Here is a 21,204-nt window from a genome sequence, read left to right as displayed (position 1 = left end):
GACCTTGGGTTCCCCATTACCAGCTTTCCTGTCCCTTCTTGCCTTCTTGTCCTTGCCCCTGGGCTGGTGTGCCCATTTAGTCTTGCTTTGTTTTATGGGCCTGTCTAATCTTTGACTGAAGGGTGAACCTCAAGAGTGACTTCAGTATTGAGTTAAAAGGGTGTCCAGGGGCCATACCCTCAAGGTTTCTCCAGCTCTGTCCAGGATCCTCTACTGTGATCCCTGTCAGAGCAGTCAGTGGTGGTAGCCGGGCACCATCTAGTTGTGCTGGACTCAGTCTGGTGGAAGCTGTGATGGTTGTGGTCCATTAGCCTTTTGGACTAATCTTTTCCCGTGTGTGTCTTGGTTTTCTTCATTCTCCCTTGTTCCAGAGGATTGGGACCAGTGGAGTATCTTAGATGGCCACTTATAAGCTTTTAAGACCATTTGGGGCAATTTTAAACAACAGATTCCTGGGCACCATTCACTGAATCTAAAACATCTGGAGTTAGGCACAGGGCTTTGAACCGGTTCTTCCTGGTTCAATCATGGCCAAGGAACTGACAACAAAACAGACTTGAATTTTTAAAATTTGGTTGAACCGGAACCATAACCAGAATGGGAAAAATTACGAGTTGGAGCCCTGCTAGAAACTTTATCTCCCTCTTAGAAAACAAGGGCAGCGTATTCGTTGCATAGCAACCAAATCTCTTGCCCATTGGATTTTGTGCAGAGTTGGAAACAGTGGTGCCCCACTCAAAGACGGCGGCCAACTGTGCTGCTCTGAATGTGTGTTGCTCTTCTCAGTCTTGGCAATAACCCAATCTCATGTATCAGGCTCCTGAAAGGGTTCACTATACCTCTTCCAAGCCTACCATTCCAGAGCTTCAACCCCTAATTTTTCTTGTTCCGGTTATGGTTCTGGTTCACCCAAATTTCTAAAATTCGAGTCTCTTCTGGTTTTGTTTCATCGGCCTTGGCTGAACCAGTTCGAACTGGTTCAAAGCCCTGGTTAGGCATAATGGCATTTGGGAACCATTGCTATGAAGTGCAGTATAATATATGTCCTCTCTTGGAAATTTGCAATGCATTTCCCTATTTAGTACTGGAGCTCCTTTTTTTCATGGCATTCCTTTCAACATCCTAACACTATTCTGAAAACTAGATTGGGAAACAATATTTAATTTTATTCAACACATTTTTATTGAACACTTAACTAGGTCCTAGGCACAGGGATATAACAATGAATGAATACATAGACCCCCGGCACCCAGTAGTTTAATAGACAAGTAGGGAACACAAGTAAACAGGGAATGCTGATACAATGTGATGACAAGGGTAATTACAATGTGCTAAGAACACAGGAAGGGTGTGAGTGTATACATGTGTGCGTGCACACATGCATGAAGGGAAGCTCCTGGAGGAAATTATACCTAAACTGGGTCCTAAAGGATGAATAGGAGGTAACTCGGAGAGGGAGAGGGACCTGGGTGGTCAGAGAACAGTGTTCCAGGCAGAGGAAACAGCATAAGCAGGCTCCAAGGGCATAGAGTTTGAAGAGAAAATAGCATGAGCTGAGGCTACAGAAGGTTAGCAGCAGCCTGATCATGAAAGATTTGGCAAGTCATGTAAAGGAGTTTGGCCTTGATCCTGAGAGCCCTGGGAGCCAGTGAAGAGTTTTAAACTAGAGAGATATGATTAGATTTGTGCTTCAGAAAGGTTTCTCAGGCTAGTGGGGGTGAAGGAAAGGATTATTTAATCCCTTTCTTCTTAGGAAGCAACCCCCTGGTCACAATCAAAATTATAGTCTCTAACAAAGAATTCATTGATGCTGAAATGTATCAGAGACAAGAATATAAATATAAAGCACCTGCCCTCAAGAAGTTTGGTCTAATAGGCAGGACAGAAAAGAAAACATTTTCAGAACAATGCTAGAATAGCACCAGGAGTAGAGAAGAGGAGGCTCCTAACTATGCTGTGGGCACTGGGGAAAACTTGAAAGCAGTGATCTGATCTGAGCCTTGAAGGATGAGTTCACAAGATGGATTTAGGGGACTAGGGGTGAAGTGGAGAATGGGACTAGGTATACAGACAAGGAAAAGGCATTCAGGGCAGAAGAAACAACTCACGTAAAGGGATAGCGTTATGAATGAAATGTGTATTCGTGCCCCCCCCCCCAAATCAAATAAGTAATGAGTCAAAAAGAACACTGGACCAGAAGTCAGGAAACCTGAATTCTATTCCCAACTATCTGAGTTATCTTGGGCAATGGCTCATTTGTACTTTAGTCTTCTCACTGAAGTAATGAAAATTATATACCATTGTGGTTCCTTTTGGTTCTCATAGTTTACAGTTCCATTTTATAGACCACAATGGAATGAAATCCCACACCTACCAAACACTGATATCATCAACTTTGCTTTTTCTACCTTACTTCAGCCTTGTATACAGCCATTTACTTGAGACGGTGATGTGCCGAGCATAGATTTTTTTCCAGACTAATAGTTTACGTCTGGCAATTACTTTACTCTAGCCTTAAGGGTGGCACAGTGGTTAAGTGCTCAGCTGTTAACCAAAAGGTCAGTGGTTTGAAACCACCACCAACTGCTCTGCAGGAAAAGATGTAGCCGTCTGCTTCCATAAAGACCTACAGACTTGGAAAGACTCTATGGCAGTGGGTTTGGTCTGGTTTTTGGTTTAGCCTTAAGGGTAACTGCTGAATTCTGTGTCCTTCCCTATGGTACCTTTCCCCTTCTACTTTCTATAGGGCCCTCTTCTAGGTCAGGAGGTTCCTGGCACAGGAGCAATAGGGCAATAGCTAGGTATGCTTTGATGTTATTGGCTAATATTTTTACTACATTATTTTAAATCACTTCTAGAATAAATTGATGTTATTCATTTTACTACCAGAGCAGCTCCATGTGGAAAAACAGGCCGATGAGAAATATATCTGTGATATTTGACTTTTAAATATTATATACGCTAATATACATATAAGGATTAAAACAAGTGCTTCAGTACACACACCAAATAAAGGGCTTACTCTCACACTATGTAATTTAAAAAAAGAAAAAGAAAAAAGATAATGATTTGGCACTATTTTTAGAAGACAGTTTACTAGAGCATTCTCTTTCATATGGCCATTGGGATAAAAAAAGTTAATACTGAACCTAGGATTTTTCAGTAACCAACAATAATCTGATACTTTTTCAATTTCTACCTGCTTCACTTCATTTAGGCCCACCCTCTATTTTGTATAACCAAAACCAAACCCGCTGCCTTTGAGTCGATTCCGACTCATAGTGACCCTATAAGACAGAGTAGAACTATCCCACAGGGTTTCCAAGGAGCAGCTGGTGGATTCGAATTGCTGGCCTTTTGGTTAGCAGCCAAGCTCTTAGCCACTATTGTGTATATCACTAAAATATTCTTAGTACCAATCTCCCTTATTAGCCTTTGAGAAGAGAAACAGACAGCAGCCCTAGCATTAGAAGTGTTGTTAGGTGCCTTCAAGTCAGTTCTGACTCATAGCTACTCCATGTACAACAGAACAAAACACTGGCTGGTCCTGTGCCATCAGCATTAGAAGTAGCCTGTATCAAATACCTGCCTCTTAATTTAGTAAGGCTTAGGAGAGGTCAGGAGCCCTGGTGGCACAGTGGTTAAAGTGCTTGGCTGTTAACCAAAAGGTCAGTGGTTCGAACCCACCAGCCACTCCGTGGGAGAAAGATGTGGCAGTCTGCTTCTGTAAAGATTTACAGCCTTAGAAACCCTATGGGGCAGTTCTTACTCTGCCCCATAGGGTTGCTATGAGTCGGAACAGACTTGAGAGCAATGGGTTTGGTTTATGGTTTGAAGGAGGGGTCAGCTGATAAATTCCACTTCTGATCCTGAGAGTTGCCATTTGCTTAGGCTCTCCTTCTCACATCATCCTAGCTTGCTATCTCAGTGATAATGATAGCCTCTATCCACTCCTGTTGGATAGGGACAAGTCACCGCCCTAATATACTCTGTCCCTTGTTTTCTTCCTACTGCAGCCCACTAAATCCTTTTGCTGCAGATAACACCTTCAGGTCTAAAAACTAACACCTTATTGTCAAACTTAATTAAGCTAGAAGTTGTGTTTAAGATGCAGGGGAAAATGCCCCAATAGCTTGTATTTCTATTTTGATACAAGTAGTTAAGATGGTACAGTAGAAAGATGAGCAAGTAAATGGTTTATTTTACCACCACCAAGATAAGTGGAGCTTTCATAGGGTTTAAATAAATGCATCTTTAAGGAAAGAGTAGTAAGCTTTCTGCTGAATCTTTCACATCAATTGATGTAATTTTAAAAATCATCAATTTTATACTATTTTATGACTTATGTAATTATCTGAATAATGTTTCAAAAGTATTTGAAATAACTGAAAGATCAAAAGGGCCGGTAATGCATAAAAAAACCTATGAACTATTATTAGGCTGATTAGCACTAGGAAAATGCTCATCTTTTTTGTGGGGGTCAAGAGCTTAGAGAATAACGATTATAGGTAAAACAAAACAAAACAAAACAAAACCCCACTGCAGCTGAGTCGATTCTGACTCATAGCAACCCTACAGGACAGAGAACTGCCCCATAGGGTTTCCAAGGCTGTAAATCTTTATAGAAGCAGACTGCCACATCTTTCTCCTGCAAAGGCTGATGGGTTGAAAATGGTGACCTTTTGGTTATCAGCTGAGGGATTTAACCACTGCACCACCAGGCCTCCCTTTTCACAAGCGATCATAGGTAACCCGTTGCCATCAAGTCGATTCCGACTCATAGCAACCCTATAAGACAGAGTAGAACTGCCCCTTAAGGTTTCCAAGGAGCGGCTGGTGGATTCCAACTGCTGACCTTTTCAGTTAGCAGCTGAGCTCTTAACCACTACACCACCAAGGCTCCGATTATAGGTAAAGTGTCTAAAAATATACTTGGTTTGAAACCCTTTTTTTTTAACCTTCAGTGTTGTTGGCAAGCTCTATAGTATCCACCATCGTCCCAGGAGGAACTCCTTTTTTTCCCCCCTAAAAGGAGTTTATATACTTCTCATTTACATTATTTAATATATTTCCTGTATATGATTTATACTATAATGGTGCAATTCATTCAAGCCCTATTTAGTAATATGATCCCTTTATGTTCACATCATATAAAAACTTGCAGAACATTCTAAAGCCAAACAGTTTCAACTATACAACTTATAGATTCCACACAAATGGTAACAGTTAGCCTTTGTTGTTCTGAGTCTAAAATATAGAGCATAAATTCACACTTTTAAAAATGAATGGATCCGTGGATTTTACTTGGAACAGTATTAGAACAAGATCAACTGTAAAAACATTTTAAGATTAAGACAGCTGGGGAAAATTTAAGACCAACTGGGTTTCAGATGATGTTAAGGAATGATTGTTAATTTTGTTAAGTGTGATAACAGATTATGGTCATGTAAAAAAAAAAAGTCCTTATCTGTTAGATATAGAAGTATCTATACGTAAATAATATCTGTGACATCTGGGATTCATTTTAAAATACTACAGCAAAAAAAGTGGAAGAAATAAAATAAGATTGGAAGAGTGTTGATAATTATTGAAGCTGGGTGATGGGTATATAAGGGTTCATTATACTCTTCTCTCCACTTTTGTGGATGTTTGAAATATTTTGTAACAAAAAGTATTTAAAAATGTTTCTCCTAAGGGAGAGATAAGAGGAGGGAAACAAATGGGCCATAAAGCCTTGTAAGATACTATCCCTAATGAGGTACCGTTATGTTTTTCTTGCTGTTTAAAAGCAGCCATGCATACCTTTCTGCAATGAAGTTTGACTTGATTCATCTTGTGCATTGTCTTTCTGAGCACTCACTAGGTCTGCAATCAGAGCCTCAAATGATTTATAGTTGCTCCCAGAGGTCTGAATTTTTTCCTCCATTATTTTCTTAATGTCCTTGAAACTGAATCCCATTCGTATAGCTTCTTGTATCATAGGATTTTGAAAGATGGTATCATCTGAAATGAAAATTGGCGAGGAAATGAATATAAAGTTCAATTATTTTCATCAGTACAATTCGATAGCAAAGTATAGCTAAAAAGAAAAATTCAAGCTGCAAGCAAAAAACAAAAACAAAAAACAGCAAACCAAACAAAGGTGCTTTAGGAAGAAACTTTTGAAATACACAGGCACTGAAGGATCATTTTCAAAATCTTATAATTAATTGTAAATGTAGTTGGTATGTATTTTGTAAGGAACTCTGGTGGCACAGTGGTTAAGCACTTGGCTGCTAACTGAAAGGTCTGCGATTTGAACTCACCAGCCACTCTGCGGAAGAAAGATGTGACAGTCTGCTTCCGCAAAGATTTACAGCCTTGGAAACCCTATGGGGCAGATCTACTCTGTCACTATGAGTTGGGAATGGACTTGAAGGCACACAACAACAACAATGTATTTTGTAGCACTTTGAATTATTTGAGATAAGGTGATTTGAATATTGTGATGGAGCAGAAGAAGACAGGTAAGAAAAGGGTTGTTAAGTGCTTCAAAAAATCTGAACTTTTTCAAACTAGCTGTACTGATTAACGAGTAACTTCAGTGAATGTTGTTACCAAGTCCCTAGCAATTATTTTGAAAAAATCATGGGAAAGAAAAGAAGTCCCAGTCTGTGATTTTGAATGTTGTGTTTCCTTCTCTCAGACTTGGTTTCTGTAACTGAGAAGGGGTGGAGTAGGTAGATAAAGCAACAAAGCACCTAGTTTTATGCAAATAACATGGGCCTCTACATTTGTTTGTCAACCTCCCCCCTTCCCAGGTAAAAAAAAAAAATAGCATAGCATGCTTACAGAAATACCTGGGGTGGGGGTGGGGGGAGTGGGGCATGGTTGGCAAACACACACAGAAGGTGCACGTTATGCGTAAAAATACAGTATGTGGAAACTCACTTTACGCAACTCAAAGTAGGAACACAAGATGTATAAGGAAGTGCTAAGAGAGGAGGATGGTACCCCCTGACTCATCAATTCCACTCGTGGGTATGAAAAATGAATGTACCTTTCCACCAAAGACATGCAGAAGAATATTTGTATAAGATGTTATTTATAATAGGCCCAAACTGGAAACAACTTGAATGTCCATCCTCAGGTGAATGGATGGATAAATACACTGTGGTATATTCAAACACTACACAGCGATAAAAATGAATGAACTACTGCCACACACAACATGGATGAATCTCATAGATATATATAATCACTGCATGATTCCATTTATAAGAAGTTCAAAACTAATCTATGACAATAGGCAAAACTAATTTATGATAACAGAAGTCAGAATATAATTTGGAAGGAAGAAGCCTGAAGGAGCTTTCTGGCGTGATGGAAATGTTCTATATCTTGATCTGGGTGACAGTTATACAGGGGTGTGAGTGTCTGTATATATATGTATATATAAATACAGACACACACACAGATATATGCTAAAATTCATCAAGTTGTATACTGAAAATCAGTGTACTTTAAGCACTTTCCTATGAGTATGCAACAATTTAGTAAACATTTTTTAAAAGAGAGGAGGCTAGAAAGGGAGACATAAAGGGCTTTCATTATAAGGAACATAATATAGTAGATAACAAAAGATATATTAAATGAGAAAAGTAATTTAAGATTTGTGCTTGATAAAGAAAAGCTGTTGGGAAGCTAGCATGCAGACAAAAGTCCAGTTAGGAGACTATTGCAATAGTCCAGATGAGAAATAAGGGCCTGAACTAGGGCAAAATCAGTGCGGAAGGGACAGTATTAAAGAGGCAGAATCAAACCTGGTGATTAAATGAAGAGAGATTAAGGAGAGCAAAGATCTTAGAAAGCCTCAGATTATTGGGGAACTTTGTTAATTGTGGTACAATTAACCAATAGAGGGAAAAAACAATGGGACTGGACTCAGTCTAAGGAGCCCTGGTTGCACAGTGGTTAAGCACTCGGCTGATAACCGAAAGGTTGGCGGTTTGAACCTACCAGCGGCTCTGCGGGAGAACGATATAGCAGTCTGCTTCCATAAAGATTACAGCCTGGGAAACCCTATGGGGCAGTTCTACTCTGTCCTACAGGGTCACTATTGAGTCGGAATCAACTCAATGGCAATGGGTTTGAGTTTGGACTTGGTCTGGGGCTTTTTTAATTAATTAATTAATTTATTGTACTTCAGGTGAAGGCTTACAGAACAAATAGTTTCTCATGAAACAGTAGTACACATATTGTTTTATGACATTGGTTAACAACCCCACAACATGTCAACCCTCTAATTCTCAACCTTTTTTTTTTTGGTGAAAATACACATAGCCAAAGATACACCATTTCAAAAATTTCTATATGCACAGTTCAGTGACACTGACTACGCTCTTCCAATTGTGCTGTCATTCTCACTTAAGATGAAGGCTTACAGAACAAAATAGTTTCTCATTTAACAGATACTACAAATGTTGCCCTATGACAATGGTTAACAATCTCACAACACATCAACAATATCCTTACTCAACCTTGGGTTCCCTATCACCAGCTTCCTTGTCCCCTTCTGCCTTCTGGCCCTTGTCACTGGACTCCTGTACCTCGTTAGTCTCATTTGGTTTTACGGCACTGTCCACTCCCAGGCTGAACGGTGAACTTCAGAGATAACTTCACCATTGAGCTAAAAGGGTGTCTGGGGGCCATACTCTGGAGGTTTCTCCAGTCTCCTTTAGGCCAGTAAATCTGGTCTTTTTTTTTTGTGAGTTAGAATTATGCTCTACATCCTTCTCCAGCTCTGTCCAGAACCCTCTGTTGTGATCCTGGTCAGAGCAGTCAGTGGTGGTAGCCGGGCACCATCTAGCTGTACTGGACTCAGTCCGGTGGAGGCCTTGGACTAATCTTTTCCTTGTATCCTGTTCTCTTCATTGGGAGTCAAACTTTTTTTTTCCATTTGTGTACTTTGTTTTTTTTTTCATGTTATTAAAAACATAAGAGTGATGTTAGTTCTACTTCCCAGTAGACTATTTGAAATTTAATTATGAAAATTGTATACTTTAAGTTAGTATTAGTTTAGATATATTCATACTACCTCTTCCAGGGCTTTTTTTAAAAAAATAAAAAAAAATATTTTATTGGGTTTTTGGTGAAGATTTACATAGCAGTTTAGGTTCCAATTCAACAATTTCTACACAAGTTGTTAAGTGGAGGAGGGCAATGGGGAGTGACTGCTAATGGGTATGAGGTTTCTTTTTGGGGTGATGATAACGTTCTGAAATTAAATAGCAGTGATAGCTGTACAAACATGTGAATATACTAAAATCCACTGAATTGTACACTTTAACAGGGTGAAATTTGTGCTATGTATGTGACTTATATCTCCACTTAAAAACAATCTTAAGCCAGAGCAAGAGTCTCAGTTATAAAAGAACAGTATGCATTGTAAGGATGATTAAATACCAAAAAATGTTATCAAGAAATATTACAGAATCTTTGTTTTGTACTACCTTTTAAAATATAAGCTGATCTAAATGATTTCGTAAACTGTACTGTTTATTCCCATTACAAAACCCATATCAGATAATTATCAAAGCAGCTCTGCTCAAGCATATTTATGAATACATACAGTACTCTCTTGCCTTGTAATCTTTAAAATACTAAATAAATGATACTATCAGGAGTGGGAAATCACCATATTCTTTTTTTAATTTTATTTTTGGTGAAACTATACATATTAAAATATACACCCATTCAACAATTTCTATATGTACAGTTCAATGACATTGGTTACATTCTTCCCCATTGTGTCACCATTCTCTGTCTCTACCCACATCATTTTACCACCATTAACTTAAGACTCTCTGCCCCTAAACGTCTCCCTGTGTTTTAGAGTCGCTGTTGTCAATTTGATTCATATAGATAACTCTCTGAAAGAGCACACATTCTTTACTACTTGAATTAAACTGTTGTTTAATTTAAAGATGACTTTCTGGGATAGTCACAAGTTCAAGGCTTAAAGATTATCTCAGGGCAAGAGATCTGGGAGTTCCCCCATCAAAACAGGTCCATCATCAGACATATTCTAAATTAAACTTTCTACTATTTTTGAAACATGATGCCTAAGTTAAGAATGAGATCTGCAGTATGATGTATGAGTTTGAAGACCTTGTTTAGAGTCCTAGCTCCACTAATTATTTGTAATGTGACTGTGGGCAAGTCACTTAACCTCTCTGACTGTTTCTTCATCTGAAGAGTGGGGATAACAATATCTTCTTAGCTTAACATAATATCTTTCTCTGCCCACTTTTAAAAAGCTACCTATAATGAGTATACAATCTCTGTGATAAAACCTCTACCTCTCCATGAGGTATCAGGAAGTGAACAAATCAAACCTTACCCACCCCCTGTGAAGATGCTGGAGAAGGCAAAAGATGATATGGGATAAAGAAGCAGGTTGTTTAAGGCTGGTCCTAGTGATGGCACATTAGTATAGCCTTGGATTCATGATCCTGGCTTACTTAAGGAGCTCAAGGGACAAAAATACACTTAACCCTTTCTTCTGTGATTTTAACAGAAATGGTGATGGGGCAGCCTACAGGTGCTGCTTCTGAACCTGGGAAAAGTAAACGTGCAATGGGTTCTTAATACAGAAATATCTGACTTAAATTTCTAGTTATCCCGTATAAATATATTACTGTGACCTCGAAAGAATGTCTATTTTTCCACTCCATAAACGACAACTATAATAAACTGGTAGTGAAATTAAAAGTATACTTATTTTAATAAGGTTATTTACCAATTCTTTTAGTTAGTGATGGTGTTTTTTCAGCAGTTCTTGCCTAAAATAGAAATATGAATTGTGAGTTAGAATTCTTTTTTGTAGAAGGCAGTTATTTCAATTTGAAAAATTACATTAATTGCAAATATATAAATAGGCTTTATTCCAAGTCACCAAATATTCACAAGAGGCATAGCCTGATGGAGCTAGAAGGACATTAAAAGATCATCTAATCCAATCCCCCTCACTTTACAGACAAGAAGCTGAGGCGCAGGGAGATTAAATGACTTGATCAAGCTGATACAGTTAAATGGCAGAGCCATGACAACTCTGGTATCCCATTTCTAGTCCAGGGCTCTGTCTACACAGTACTGACGCCTTGGCCGCTCGAGTTCATACTATCAATTTAGATACATTTTTGAGATTTTAAAAAACAGTGTCTGCAAAAAGTTTAAAACTATTTATGAGTATATAAAACACATTATGTAGAAGACTAATTTCAAAAGGCTAAGGGACTAAGTAAGGAGCCCCGGTGGTGCAATGGTTAAGCACTCAGCTGCTAAACAAAAGGTCTGCAGTTCGAACTCACTTACAGATCTGCAGAAGAAAATATCTGGTGATCTGCTGTAGTGAAGATGACAGCCTAGGAAACCCTATGGGGTAGTTCTATTCTTTCCTATAGGGTTGCTAAGAGTTGGAATCGACTCCTCGGCACACAACAAGAAGGGACTAAGTATTTTAGTTCTTCAAGCCTATATCTTTTTCACTTTTAAATTGATTAGCTTCACATCATATTAACTAAAAACCTCTCTTCTGAAACATCACATTTCTAGTGCCTTTTTTGTAAGATAATCTTTTCAAGTCCCTATTAAGTGTTTTGCAAAGGACATATAAAATACTGTTCTTTACAGTATAAAGAACTATTTTAAATACAACATGAACCATATTAACAATTGTAATAGTAATAAATAATAATACTTTTTAACAAATTACCCAGTTAGGCTTTGCCTTTCTTGTTATACACCCGATTTTTGCCTACCCAAAACCAAACCCATTGCTGTCGAGTTGATTCCGACTCATAGCAACCCTATAGGACAGAGTAGAACTGCCCCACAGAGCTTCCAAGGAGCAGCTGGTGGATTCAAACTGTTGACCTTTTGGTTAGCAGCCATACTTCTTAACCACTGCGCTACCAGGGCTCCTTTTTGCCTACAGTGATACTTAAATCAGTTCATCCTAATCCCCTTTTCATAAATACACTTCAGGTTAAAAATAACAAGCACTCTTCAAGTTTTTCCTTTTAAAGCTCACTGCCCATTAATTTAAAATACTAGATTGTGAATTTTACACGAAGAAATAATTATAAAATAAATTATATAATATTTGAAAAATATATATTCTACAGTACGTGACTTACCAAAGATTCCTCAAGTGAATGGGTTAAATGAATATTGTTTATATAGTCATGTCCCTTCTCTTCCAACAGATATTTACACCTAAACAATTAAAAGGAGGTTAAACTTTAGGAGCTGATAAGTTAGTAAAATATAAGTAAAGATACAATCTCCATCATCTTCATTCCATTAACTTGTTTTTGGTATTTTTAAGGAACCACAAAATAAAATGTTACCTAACTCCTATCCAACTGTCATTTTAAGGTTAAAAAGATATCTTCCCTTTGTTACTCTATGCTAATGTTAGTAGAACAATAAATATCAACTTGAGATCTTTCAACTTTTGAGCAAGAGTTATTAAATTAGCACCTTAACATTATAAAAAAGTCTTAAATAGCTAATCTTCTTAGCAGATTTTATTTAGAGGATTAACCAACTGTATATTTACAAGGAATTCTTTAGGCTTTTCAATCTTTCGTTTTAAGGCTAAGATTTATTTTCAAATGATCACTCTGAAGTTTTAACCTGTACTTTATTTTAAAGAAACAAGATGGCAAAAAGACCCTTAGGTAGGGTATGTCCTCATTCTACCACGTCACTGATTTTAAGAAGCATGATTATTTTATGTATCACTTAAAATTGCTGCCCATTAAATTATGACCCATCATCAAGTTTAAGATGTGTCCTGATTTCAGAGATTTTAAAATGTGAACAGTTGTATGTCTTAGAATCAATGATACAGTAATTTATTTCCTATGGTGTGTAATGGGTTCTTAAGGAATCTCCTTGGCAACGTGGGTTCCTCTGTGCCCATCACAAAAGAGCCTACTTCCAACAACAAAAGAATATACATTTCTTAATTTGGTATTTAGAAATGGAATAATTTGAATGGCATAGTTATGATACACAAGTAATGAATGTTTTGGTCACCAGAGAAGGCTTAAGTATTTTTTTTCCTATAAAGTAGGTGACCCCATTTTTATAAACCTGGTGCGAATTTCAAGCTTAGTGAAGGCAAAAATAGCTGAGGTGAAAAGTAATTCAAATCTTCCCACTGCATACTGTCCAACTTGCCTGTTATTGAAGAAACATTTAAATACCTTACCCTGGGTACCACTTAGCATGTTGTTCCCAAGGATCTTCACTGGGCTTCCAATCAGTTAGCCCTCCTCCACAGTGAAAGCACTTCACTTTATCATCCTCACCTAAGAAAACAAGTAAAAATGTACGTATTTGTGCAATTCAAAGCTGACACAAAAATATCCATCTTAACACCTAAAAATGTAGAATATCTAAATTATGTGACAATCTCATAGCTTAAGAGATGACATTTAAATTCTCATATAAGTAATAGATACAACCTTTATCATTTGAGGAGAAAAGATAACTAAATTCACTGATTTATTCTGAGGTATTTTAAAGAAGACAAATACAATCAAATTGCCCAATTTTTATGTTAAAAATTATCAGTTACATGTTTTTAACATTGGTCATTTGGGCAATTAATACTGTACTTGTTTTTCTGAACTACGAAACTTCAAAACAAGTATGTTTCAAGTATTACTAACAATAAGGTTCAACATAATGAAACTACAAGGCAAGCTCCTCTAAGGTTATAGCTACATGACACTAAACAAAGCTTCAAGATTGCTATATGATGCTATACAAATAAAATATTGAAATAACTGCTATTTTGTGTTTTGGCACCGTTTGAGCCTAAAAATAAATGGGTCAGATATATCATGGTATAATTTTTTTAATACCCCTGGAAACCATCAGGCCCTTCCTGATGTGTTTACAATGGTCTATTTGAAAAGCACTCATTTGAGGCAATAAGACATAATACAGAGCTGCTTTCAAATATATAGTCCTATGTACTAAAGGTACGTATCGATTTTAATATCAGCCAAACTAAACTCTCTAACGTTAACTATTCTTATAAGGAAAACGTATGTAATATATGTACTCAGCACATATAGTAGGTGCTCAATAAATGAAAGCTAGTATTACTATTAGACCCATTCTTCTATCAGGCATGTCTACCCTCTTTTGCATGTCACCCCTCTCCTAAAAACAATTACATGAAGATAAATGTGACTCATAATATGGTAGTCCTATTCATATAAATTCAGTCGTTACATCAAGATCAACATAAGGATTCACATAATAAAACTGATAAAAATGATCATGCCAGATGATAGTTAAATATTTACCAGCTCAGGGGACTAAAGGCATCTATTTACTTTTTTAGGAGCCCTGGATAGTTGAAAAGTTATTTATTAGCCAGGTCTTATAATATAGTTTACCTAAAGCATAAAATCCAGCTCTTGCAAGCCGCTCCTTGTTAACGGAGTATATCCACGTCCCAAAAGTCATGATCCGTGCTTCATAATCTGCCATAGCTGGATTTCTTGGAGAATTTGTTGAATTTGGGAAATTCCTATCAGAACTCAAGACATCAGATTCACTCCGAGTATTAACATTCCGGCCCAAAACAAAGAAGCAATTAGGAAAGTGTCGCCTGTGTTCTGACCATGCATGATCACAAGGTTCCCAATTTTTCAGTTTTCCACCACAACAAAAGCACTGCACTTGATCATCAATACCTGTGTAGTAGAGTCCAGCACTAGCTAACTCTCTTGGGGTTAAGTGGGCATACTCTGGCCAGTTGTGAAATGACTTTAGTCTAGCTTCTTCACTACACATTTCAGGGTTCCTTGGGTATATGGTGTCCGATATATCTACAACTTGTCCAGTTCTCAAAAGGTAGTCTGCATGAGTCTCAGATGGCCTCTCTAAAACAAAATGATTTCTGTTTCCTGGATATTTTTCCACTTTGTACTGACCATTTTGGGCACCAGGATTTGTAGGTTGAGCAGCATTATTTTCAAAATAAAAGCCATTGATAAACCTGCAATTCGGGGATACTTTCCTGTGTCTTCCAACTGCTGAGTCTCCATATTGCCATCTGTCTACTGCTGCATGACAACTAAAGCATCGCACAGTGTCTCCTTCACCAGTGTACAGAAAACCAGCTCGTGCCAGCGTTGAAGCTGAAACAGGACTGCTACTTGGAAAATTAGCAAAAGTTTTTAATCTATTGAACTCTTCTACAAATTCTTCATCTTTATTGATGTCTGCAGGTGCAAAAGTTTTAGATCTTTCAAAACTGTTAAAAGTCATCTTCTCTTGGAATTAGGACTTGTTCACTTTTCTAAAAAGAGAACATTACATTAGGAAATACAAAATGCAAAACATAATCAGTATGCTCAATATTAAGAGCTAGCAAATTATTCATTGATGACAAAAATAATTATACAATCTCTAAGAAACATTCTAAAGACTAAAGTTCTACATTACTATACGATTCAAGTTATAAAGTAGAAATTAGCATTTTTGTTTTCTTTTTAAGGAAAGTAATGTTTAAGCAGGTAGAAAAGGACTTAATTTTTAAGGGCTTATTTTACATAAATATGGAAACTACATGATACAGAATACATTATAATTATTAACCATGGAAAATTATTAATATGAAAAACATGAGCATAAAATATGCAGATTCTTAAGAGTCTATGTATAATTTTTATAATGGATCATTGTATATTCAAAGCATCAAAGCTTAATATTTAGAATTAAAAAACCCGAATGTTTAGAATGCTAATGAATTAATTTTTAACATTTCTTTACTTTTCTGCCGAGCAAAAGATGTTTTAGTCACAATATTGGTTCCAATGTGTTTTGTTAAGACCATCAAATGTTTGATGTCATGAATAAACAAGAGTTCATTTTTTTGTGTTGTTGGAAACTGGATCATTTAAGATGTATATAATAATACTACCCTCTAGAGGGTGGCTCAAGAAAAATCCTAAGTATGTGCAGACCTTAACTGCAGTTACTTTTTCTATCAATTTCCCATGGTCAAGGAACAAGCTGTCCAAATGGAAGAGTAGTACTGTTAAACAACCTTGTCAAAGATGCCAAATTGTAGCTATGTAATATCTAACCTAGATAAAATACTAAAAGGAATGGGTTGGGTTATGAGAAGTTACCAGATAACTTATCCTCCAAATCTGGACACTTCTGAAAGTGAAAAATGACAGGCATAAATGAGGGCTTCTCCAGGCTTAACTATGACAACAAACCTGGTTCTAAAGAATTTTGCACAGTGCCTGACACTGGGCTCAGTACTATGCTTGTCAAATGCAAAATAAAAGAATGGTCACAATGACTCTGTCTCTACTTCATATGTACAATAATCGATTTCTTGGGAAGAATTAGCCAGCTCTTCTGACATTATGTTGGCACAGTATGTCTCTGAACATCATCTCTCTTGGAGTAATGTTCAACATGAGGCTTCTCTCCTGCAGGCTGGCACTGAATTTCATTCTTTGCTGGCCGTATCAATTACAGTGGTATTAATTCATGTATACCTCAAGAACTGAGTTATATCTGCACACATCAAGTTTTGGAAGACCATCTCCCTGACTTTTAATTAATTATACACTTTCTCAAATGTCTAAAAACATACTGACACTAGCTTCAAGACCCTTTGTTGAATCAGAATGACAAAATCAAGATTCTAAAAACCAAGGCTTGATGATAGGCTAAAACTTGTAAGATAAAATTTAACAGGGGTAAATGTAAAATCTTACAGTCTGGTTAAAAAAAATCTTTTGCACAATTAAAGGGAGATGGAGACTTGGTTTGGAAAGAAGTCATGTGAAGGCAAACCTCCAGAATAAAACCTTAGGGTTTTAGTTAAATACAAATTCATTATGAACCAACACTACGTGGCCGCTAAAAAACTTACAGTAATTTCAGGCTGCGTTAATGTCCAGATGTGCAATATCCAGATCCAATTCAACTACATGTTAAATACTATTTTCCATTCCACGCACATTTTAGAAAGGACATTAACAAGGTGTAATGTCCCTAGAGAACAATCAGGGTGATGAAAATTATGTCATATGAAAATTACATCATATAAAGAATAGCTGGAAGAACTGAAGATGCTTGTCCCAAAGGGAAAAAAAATTATGGGGATTATGGGGTAGCATACAGGATAGACTATCCTCTTTAGATATTTAAAAGGCTATCATGTAGAAAAAGGATTAGATTTCTATGTAGCTTAAGGGCAGAACCGAAGTCAATGAATATAATTCTAGTCAGTAACTTTTAATCTATACAAGGATGAACTTTACAACAATCAACAGTAGTACAGAACAGATTGGGTTACCTTGTAGGTTGTAAGTTCATCCCATCACTGGAAGGGACTTCTGCATGGACTAGGTGAGAATGGATTAAACAATATTTCCAAGCCTATAATGGTCAATATAATCCAAAACATATGAAAATGACCTTTCCTGAGATGATAATTTTAATTTCTCAGGTCAATCAAAATAGAAGTGTACAACCAAAAATCTATTCTCATTTCACAACAGTGGATATTCTGTGTGGTGCAAGTAGTCACCTTATTTCAGATAATATTAGATAAAATTCCATCATTCAACCCTAGCAGGAGAATCTCTATTTGAAGCTTTCAAGTGGAGATCTCATCTTCTCAGGCAGGGGCAGACTACCCAATAAGCAAGGTACGCACAGGCCTACTTGTGCTTACTTACTAATCTGTAGTGCACAATTTCACCTGTTTTTCACCACATCAAAGATATAAAGGTATAGAAGTTGCAGGGAAGAGTCTTGATCAAGTAACAGACCTGATCACTGATTGCAAATAGCCACAACCTCATTATAACAGTGAGATCAGCAAACCAGGAGAATAATCTTATTAGAAACAATCAGACTTCTGGCAGATTCCACCAACCTACTCATAATAGCCTTTTTGGCTATCCGTAGCAGACTGAAACAAACTCTGAGCCAAAGGATGAAGACAGTGATAAAAGTGATATTATCATTATAAATAATGTAGTGCCACAAAAGAGTCCTAAAGCTGTTCCAACTACCAAGAGCCTGGAATTATTAACACAAATACAACAAACTTAGTTTTGAATTTGGACAGAGGGGTTTTATTCCTTCTGAGTTTAGTACTCCTAGCAAATGAAGCATGGAGTCCCTGGGTAGTGTAAAGTGTAATTCCCCAACTACTAGACGAAAGGTTAGCAGTTTAAACCCACTGCAGTGCAGTGAATTACTTAATACGGCCCTTCTAACCATAGTCTTTGTGACTCCCACACAATACTAGGTGGGACTATGCAAATAAGGTCCTTGTGGCCCACCAAGACGACTGGACAGCTTGCTGCTAATGCAAATACGGTGGACGGAACCTGTGATGGTTAAGATTTTGTGTCAACTTGGCTGGGCCAGGATTTTCAGTGATTTGACAGTTATGTAATGATATAATTCGGCAGTTATGCAATGATGTACTCATCCTCCATTTTGTGGTCTGATGAAATTATCCTCCATTTTGTGATGTGTTATAAATCTTAGCCTCTATGCCTGTGGTTATGGTTCCATTTGGGATTTGTCCATTATGTTAATGAGGCAAGATTAGGGTGTGATGTATCCTGAGTCACCACCTTACTAGGGGGTGTGACTCAAGCCACCACCGTTACCCCAGTCACCAACCTTACCACCCTTATTTCAGTCACACCCTTGCACTGCCTTGCTCAAGTAATGGGAGTTTCCTTGAGGATATGGTCTGCATCCAATATACATGAATGCTCTGGCAAAGTTCTCTCTTGCTCTGGATCCTGCATCCAGCCTGTCATCATCTCACCTCCAGTTCTTGGAAATTGAGCCCGCAGCCTATCGACTGACCTGATTCACCAGCTTACACAGCCTTGTGAGCCAGCAGCCTATCATCTGACCTGCCGATTTGGGTTCCTCAGCCCCTGTAACCATGTGAGTCAGGAGAAACCTTCAGCCTGACCTATGAATTTGGGACCTGCCAGCTTCCACAACCATGTGAGCTATTTCCTTGATGGTTCATGAGTTCTGTGAGATGTTGAAGCGAATTACAGAACTCAAAGATGGGAGGGAGAGTACTGAAGGGAGGAGGAGTAGTTGATGTTAAGAGATGACGCAGTGGTACAACAGTTTAGAAAAGTTCAACATTTGGGACATCTTTAACCTCCACCTAGTAAGAACTAGCTTTGTGCTGATTCTTATAAAGGAATTGTTCATTCATACACCCAGAGGTGCCTCGAAAGGCAGGCCTGGCTATCTGCTTCTGAAAAGTCACAGCCTCAAAAACCCTATGGAGCAGTTCTACTCTGCACACATGGGGGGGGGGTCACCATGAGTTGGAATCAATTCAACGGCAACTAACAACAACAAGCAGCAAGTGGAGAACGCAGAATTTCAAACACATGCTCCAGATCAGAAACTCTTAGTAGAAGATGGAACAATCATAACATTATGAAACCATCATTTGAATGCCTTCTGAGTGAGGATGCCACAGGATTTGTAAATTTGGCTAGTTTAAGAGATTTTAAATCTCTAAACAAAGGATCCCTGGTGGTGCAGTGGTTAAAAGCTCAGCAGCTAACTGAAAGGTCAGCATTTCAAACCTACCCAGAGGCTCCTCAGGAGAAAGACCTGGCAATCTGTTCACGTAAAGATTATAGTGTTAGACACCGTATGTGGCAGTTCCATTCTGTCCTATAGGGTTGCTATGAGTTGGAATCTCAACAGCAATGGGTTTTGTTTTGGTTTTAAACCTCTGAACCGATGACCAGTAACAGGCATGAGAACAGTAACATTGCAAGTTTAAAATATTATTAATAGAGACAGAAAGCAGCTTGGTGGTTGCCTAGGGTCAGGGGAGCAGGGGAATGAGAAGTGATGGCAAATGGATACTGGGTTCCTTTTTGGGATAATAAAAATGTTCTAATATTAGATTGTGGTGATGGTTGCACAGGTCTGGGAATATACTAAAAACCACTGAATTGCACACTTTAAATGAAATTTATGATATGTGAATTCTATCTCAATAAAGCTGCTAAAATGTTATTAAAATACTGTGGTAATAGTACTCAATAACTTTGGCAAATAAGAGGTAATTTTAAGTCTAAAACAAATTGGCATTTGCTAACGAAATCATGTGCTTTTGATATGGACAACTGGATGTTACAGAACATTGTCAGAGCTATGTGAAAGGACTACCATACTTTTAGGCAAATAATGAGCGTTATACATTTTGCCAACTGCGCAACTCTCTCGCGCGTTATTTTCCTAGGCGTGCTATGGGTATTCTATCTGTGGATGCGTTATTTAGGTAGGCATGTTATTTGCAGAAAAATACAGTATACTTATGATTGTATATTTAATCTACTGTGCAAAACCCAGATAATTTTTCCTTTAACTACATTCTTTAAATTTTAATGTGAAGTATGACTCTATCTCTTTTGGTACTTTGAGGACCACGGTTCTTATGCGCCAAGTACTTTATTTTTATTTCTTAGTAGGGATTTTCTCTTGCTAATTTTAACAAATCATTTTCTGAAATGCATTTTTTCCTAATTTCTAAGAAATTAAACCAATTGGCGGTTGTTAGGAGTTGCTTCCCATGTTATGAAGCATTGAAGCTATGGTCCTGAATCATGAAATTCTGTGATGGTTGTTTATGCTGGTGTTTGTTCATCCTGTATGTTTTAAAAGGCAGTTAATTTCATTGATTCTGGTAATGAAAATAGAGAAATACTCTCCTTTAAGCAATTCTTGTCCTCATTCCCAACCTCACTAGAAAGCATTCTTTTTGGGGTGTGTGTGCGTGTGTGCGCGTGTGTGGGTGTGGGTGTTTTGTACTTTTAACGTATTCAAGAAGTATATGTTATTTTTGATACAAAACGTACCTAAAAGTTCTTTTACATACAGGACAAACTTGTGCACAAAACTTTTTATACAAAGATTCTGGATTTTCCTATGCAAAACCAATGGCCAACATCATTCTTAATGGAAAGAGGCTGAAAACATTCCCGTTGAGAACAGGAACAAGACAAGGATGCCCTTTATTACCACTCCTATTTAACATTGTGCTGGAAGTTCTAGCTAGAGCAATAAGGCAAGAAAAAGAAATAAAGGGCATCCAAA

The 21,204-nt window shown here is 37.5% G+C and overlaps 1 protein-coding gene across 6 annotated transcripts in view; it reads right to left on the bottom strand.

The window, feature by feature from the left end:
- Positions 1–21,204, bottom strand: part of XIAP (X-linked inhibitor of apoptosis) — a 48,498-nt gene that overhangs the window by 7,913 nt on the left and 19,381 nt on the right. For 4 of the 6 annotated variants that reach the window (XM_023734270.1, XM_023734274.1, XM_023734275.1 and 1 more), the window contains 5 exons: positions 14,463–15,370; positions 13,262–13,361; positions 12,180–12,258; positions 10,781–10,823; positions 5,803–6,003 (listed from right to left, as the gene is read on the bottom strand). In XM_023734270.1, coding sequence (XP_023590038.1) covers positions 5,803–6,003; positions 10,781–10,823; positions 12,180–12,258; positions 13,262–13,361; positions 14,463–15,339 — 1,300 coding nt within the window. In that variant the 5' untranslated portion in view covers positions 15,340–15,370. Of the gene's footprint in view, positions 1–5,802; positions 6,004–10,780; positions 10,824–12,179; positions 12,259–13,261; positions 13,362–14,462; positions 15,371–17,392; positions 18,283–21,204 lie in introns of those variants that run through there. The other 2 variants (XM_023734271.1, XM_023734272.1) reach the window with 2 other exon arrangements.

This window comes from Trichechus manatus, unplaced genomic scaffold (genome assembly GCF_000243295.1).
Source record: "Trichechus manatus latirostris isolate Lorelei unplaced genomic scaffold, TriManLat1.0 scaffold00066, whole genome shotgun sequence".
NCBI classification, from domain to species: domain Eukaryota; kingdom Metazoa; phylum Chordata; class Mammalia; order Sirenia; family Trichechidae; genus Trichechus; species Trichechus manatus.
The sequence above is the reverse complement of the archived record's forward strand: the minus strand, read 5'-3'. Positions and strand labels throughout refer to the sequence as shown.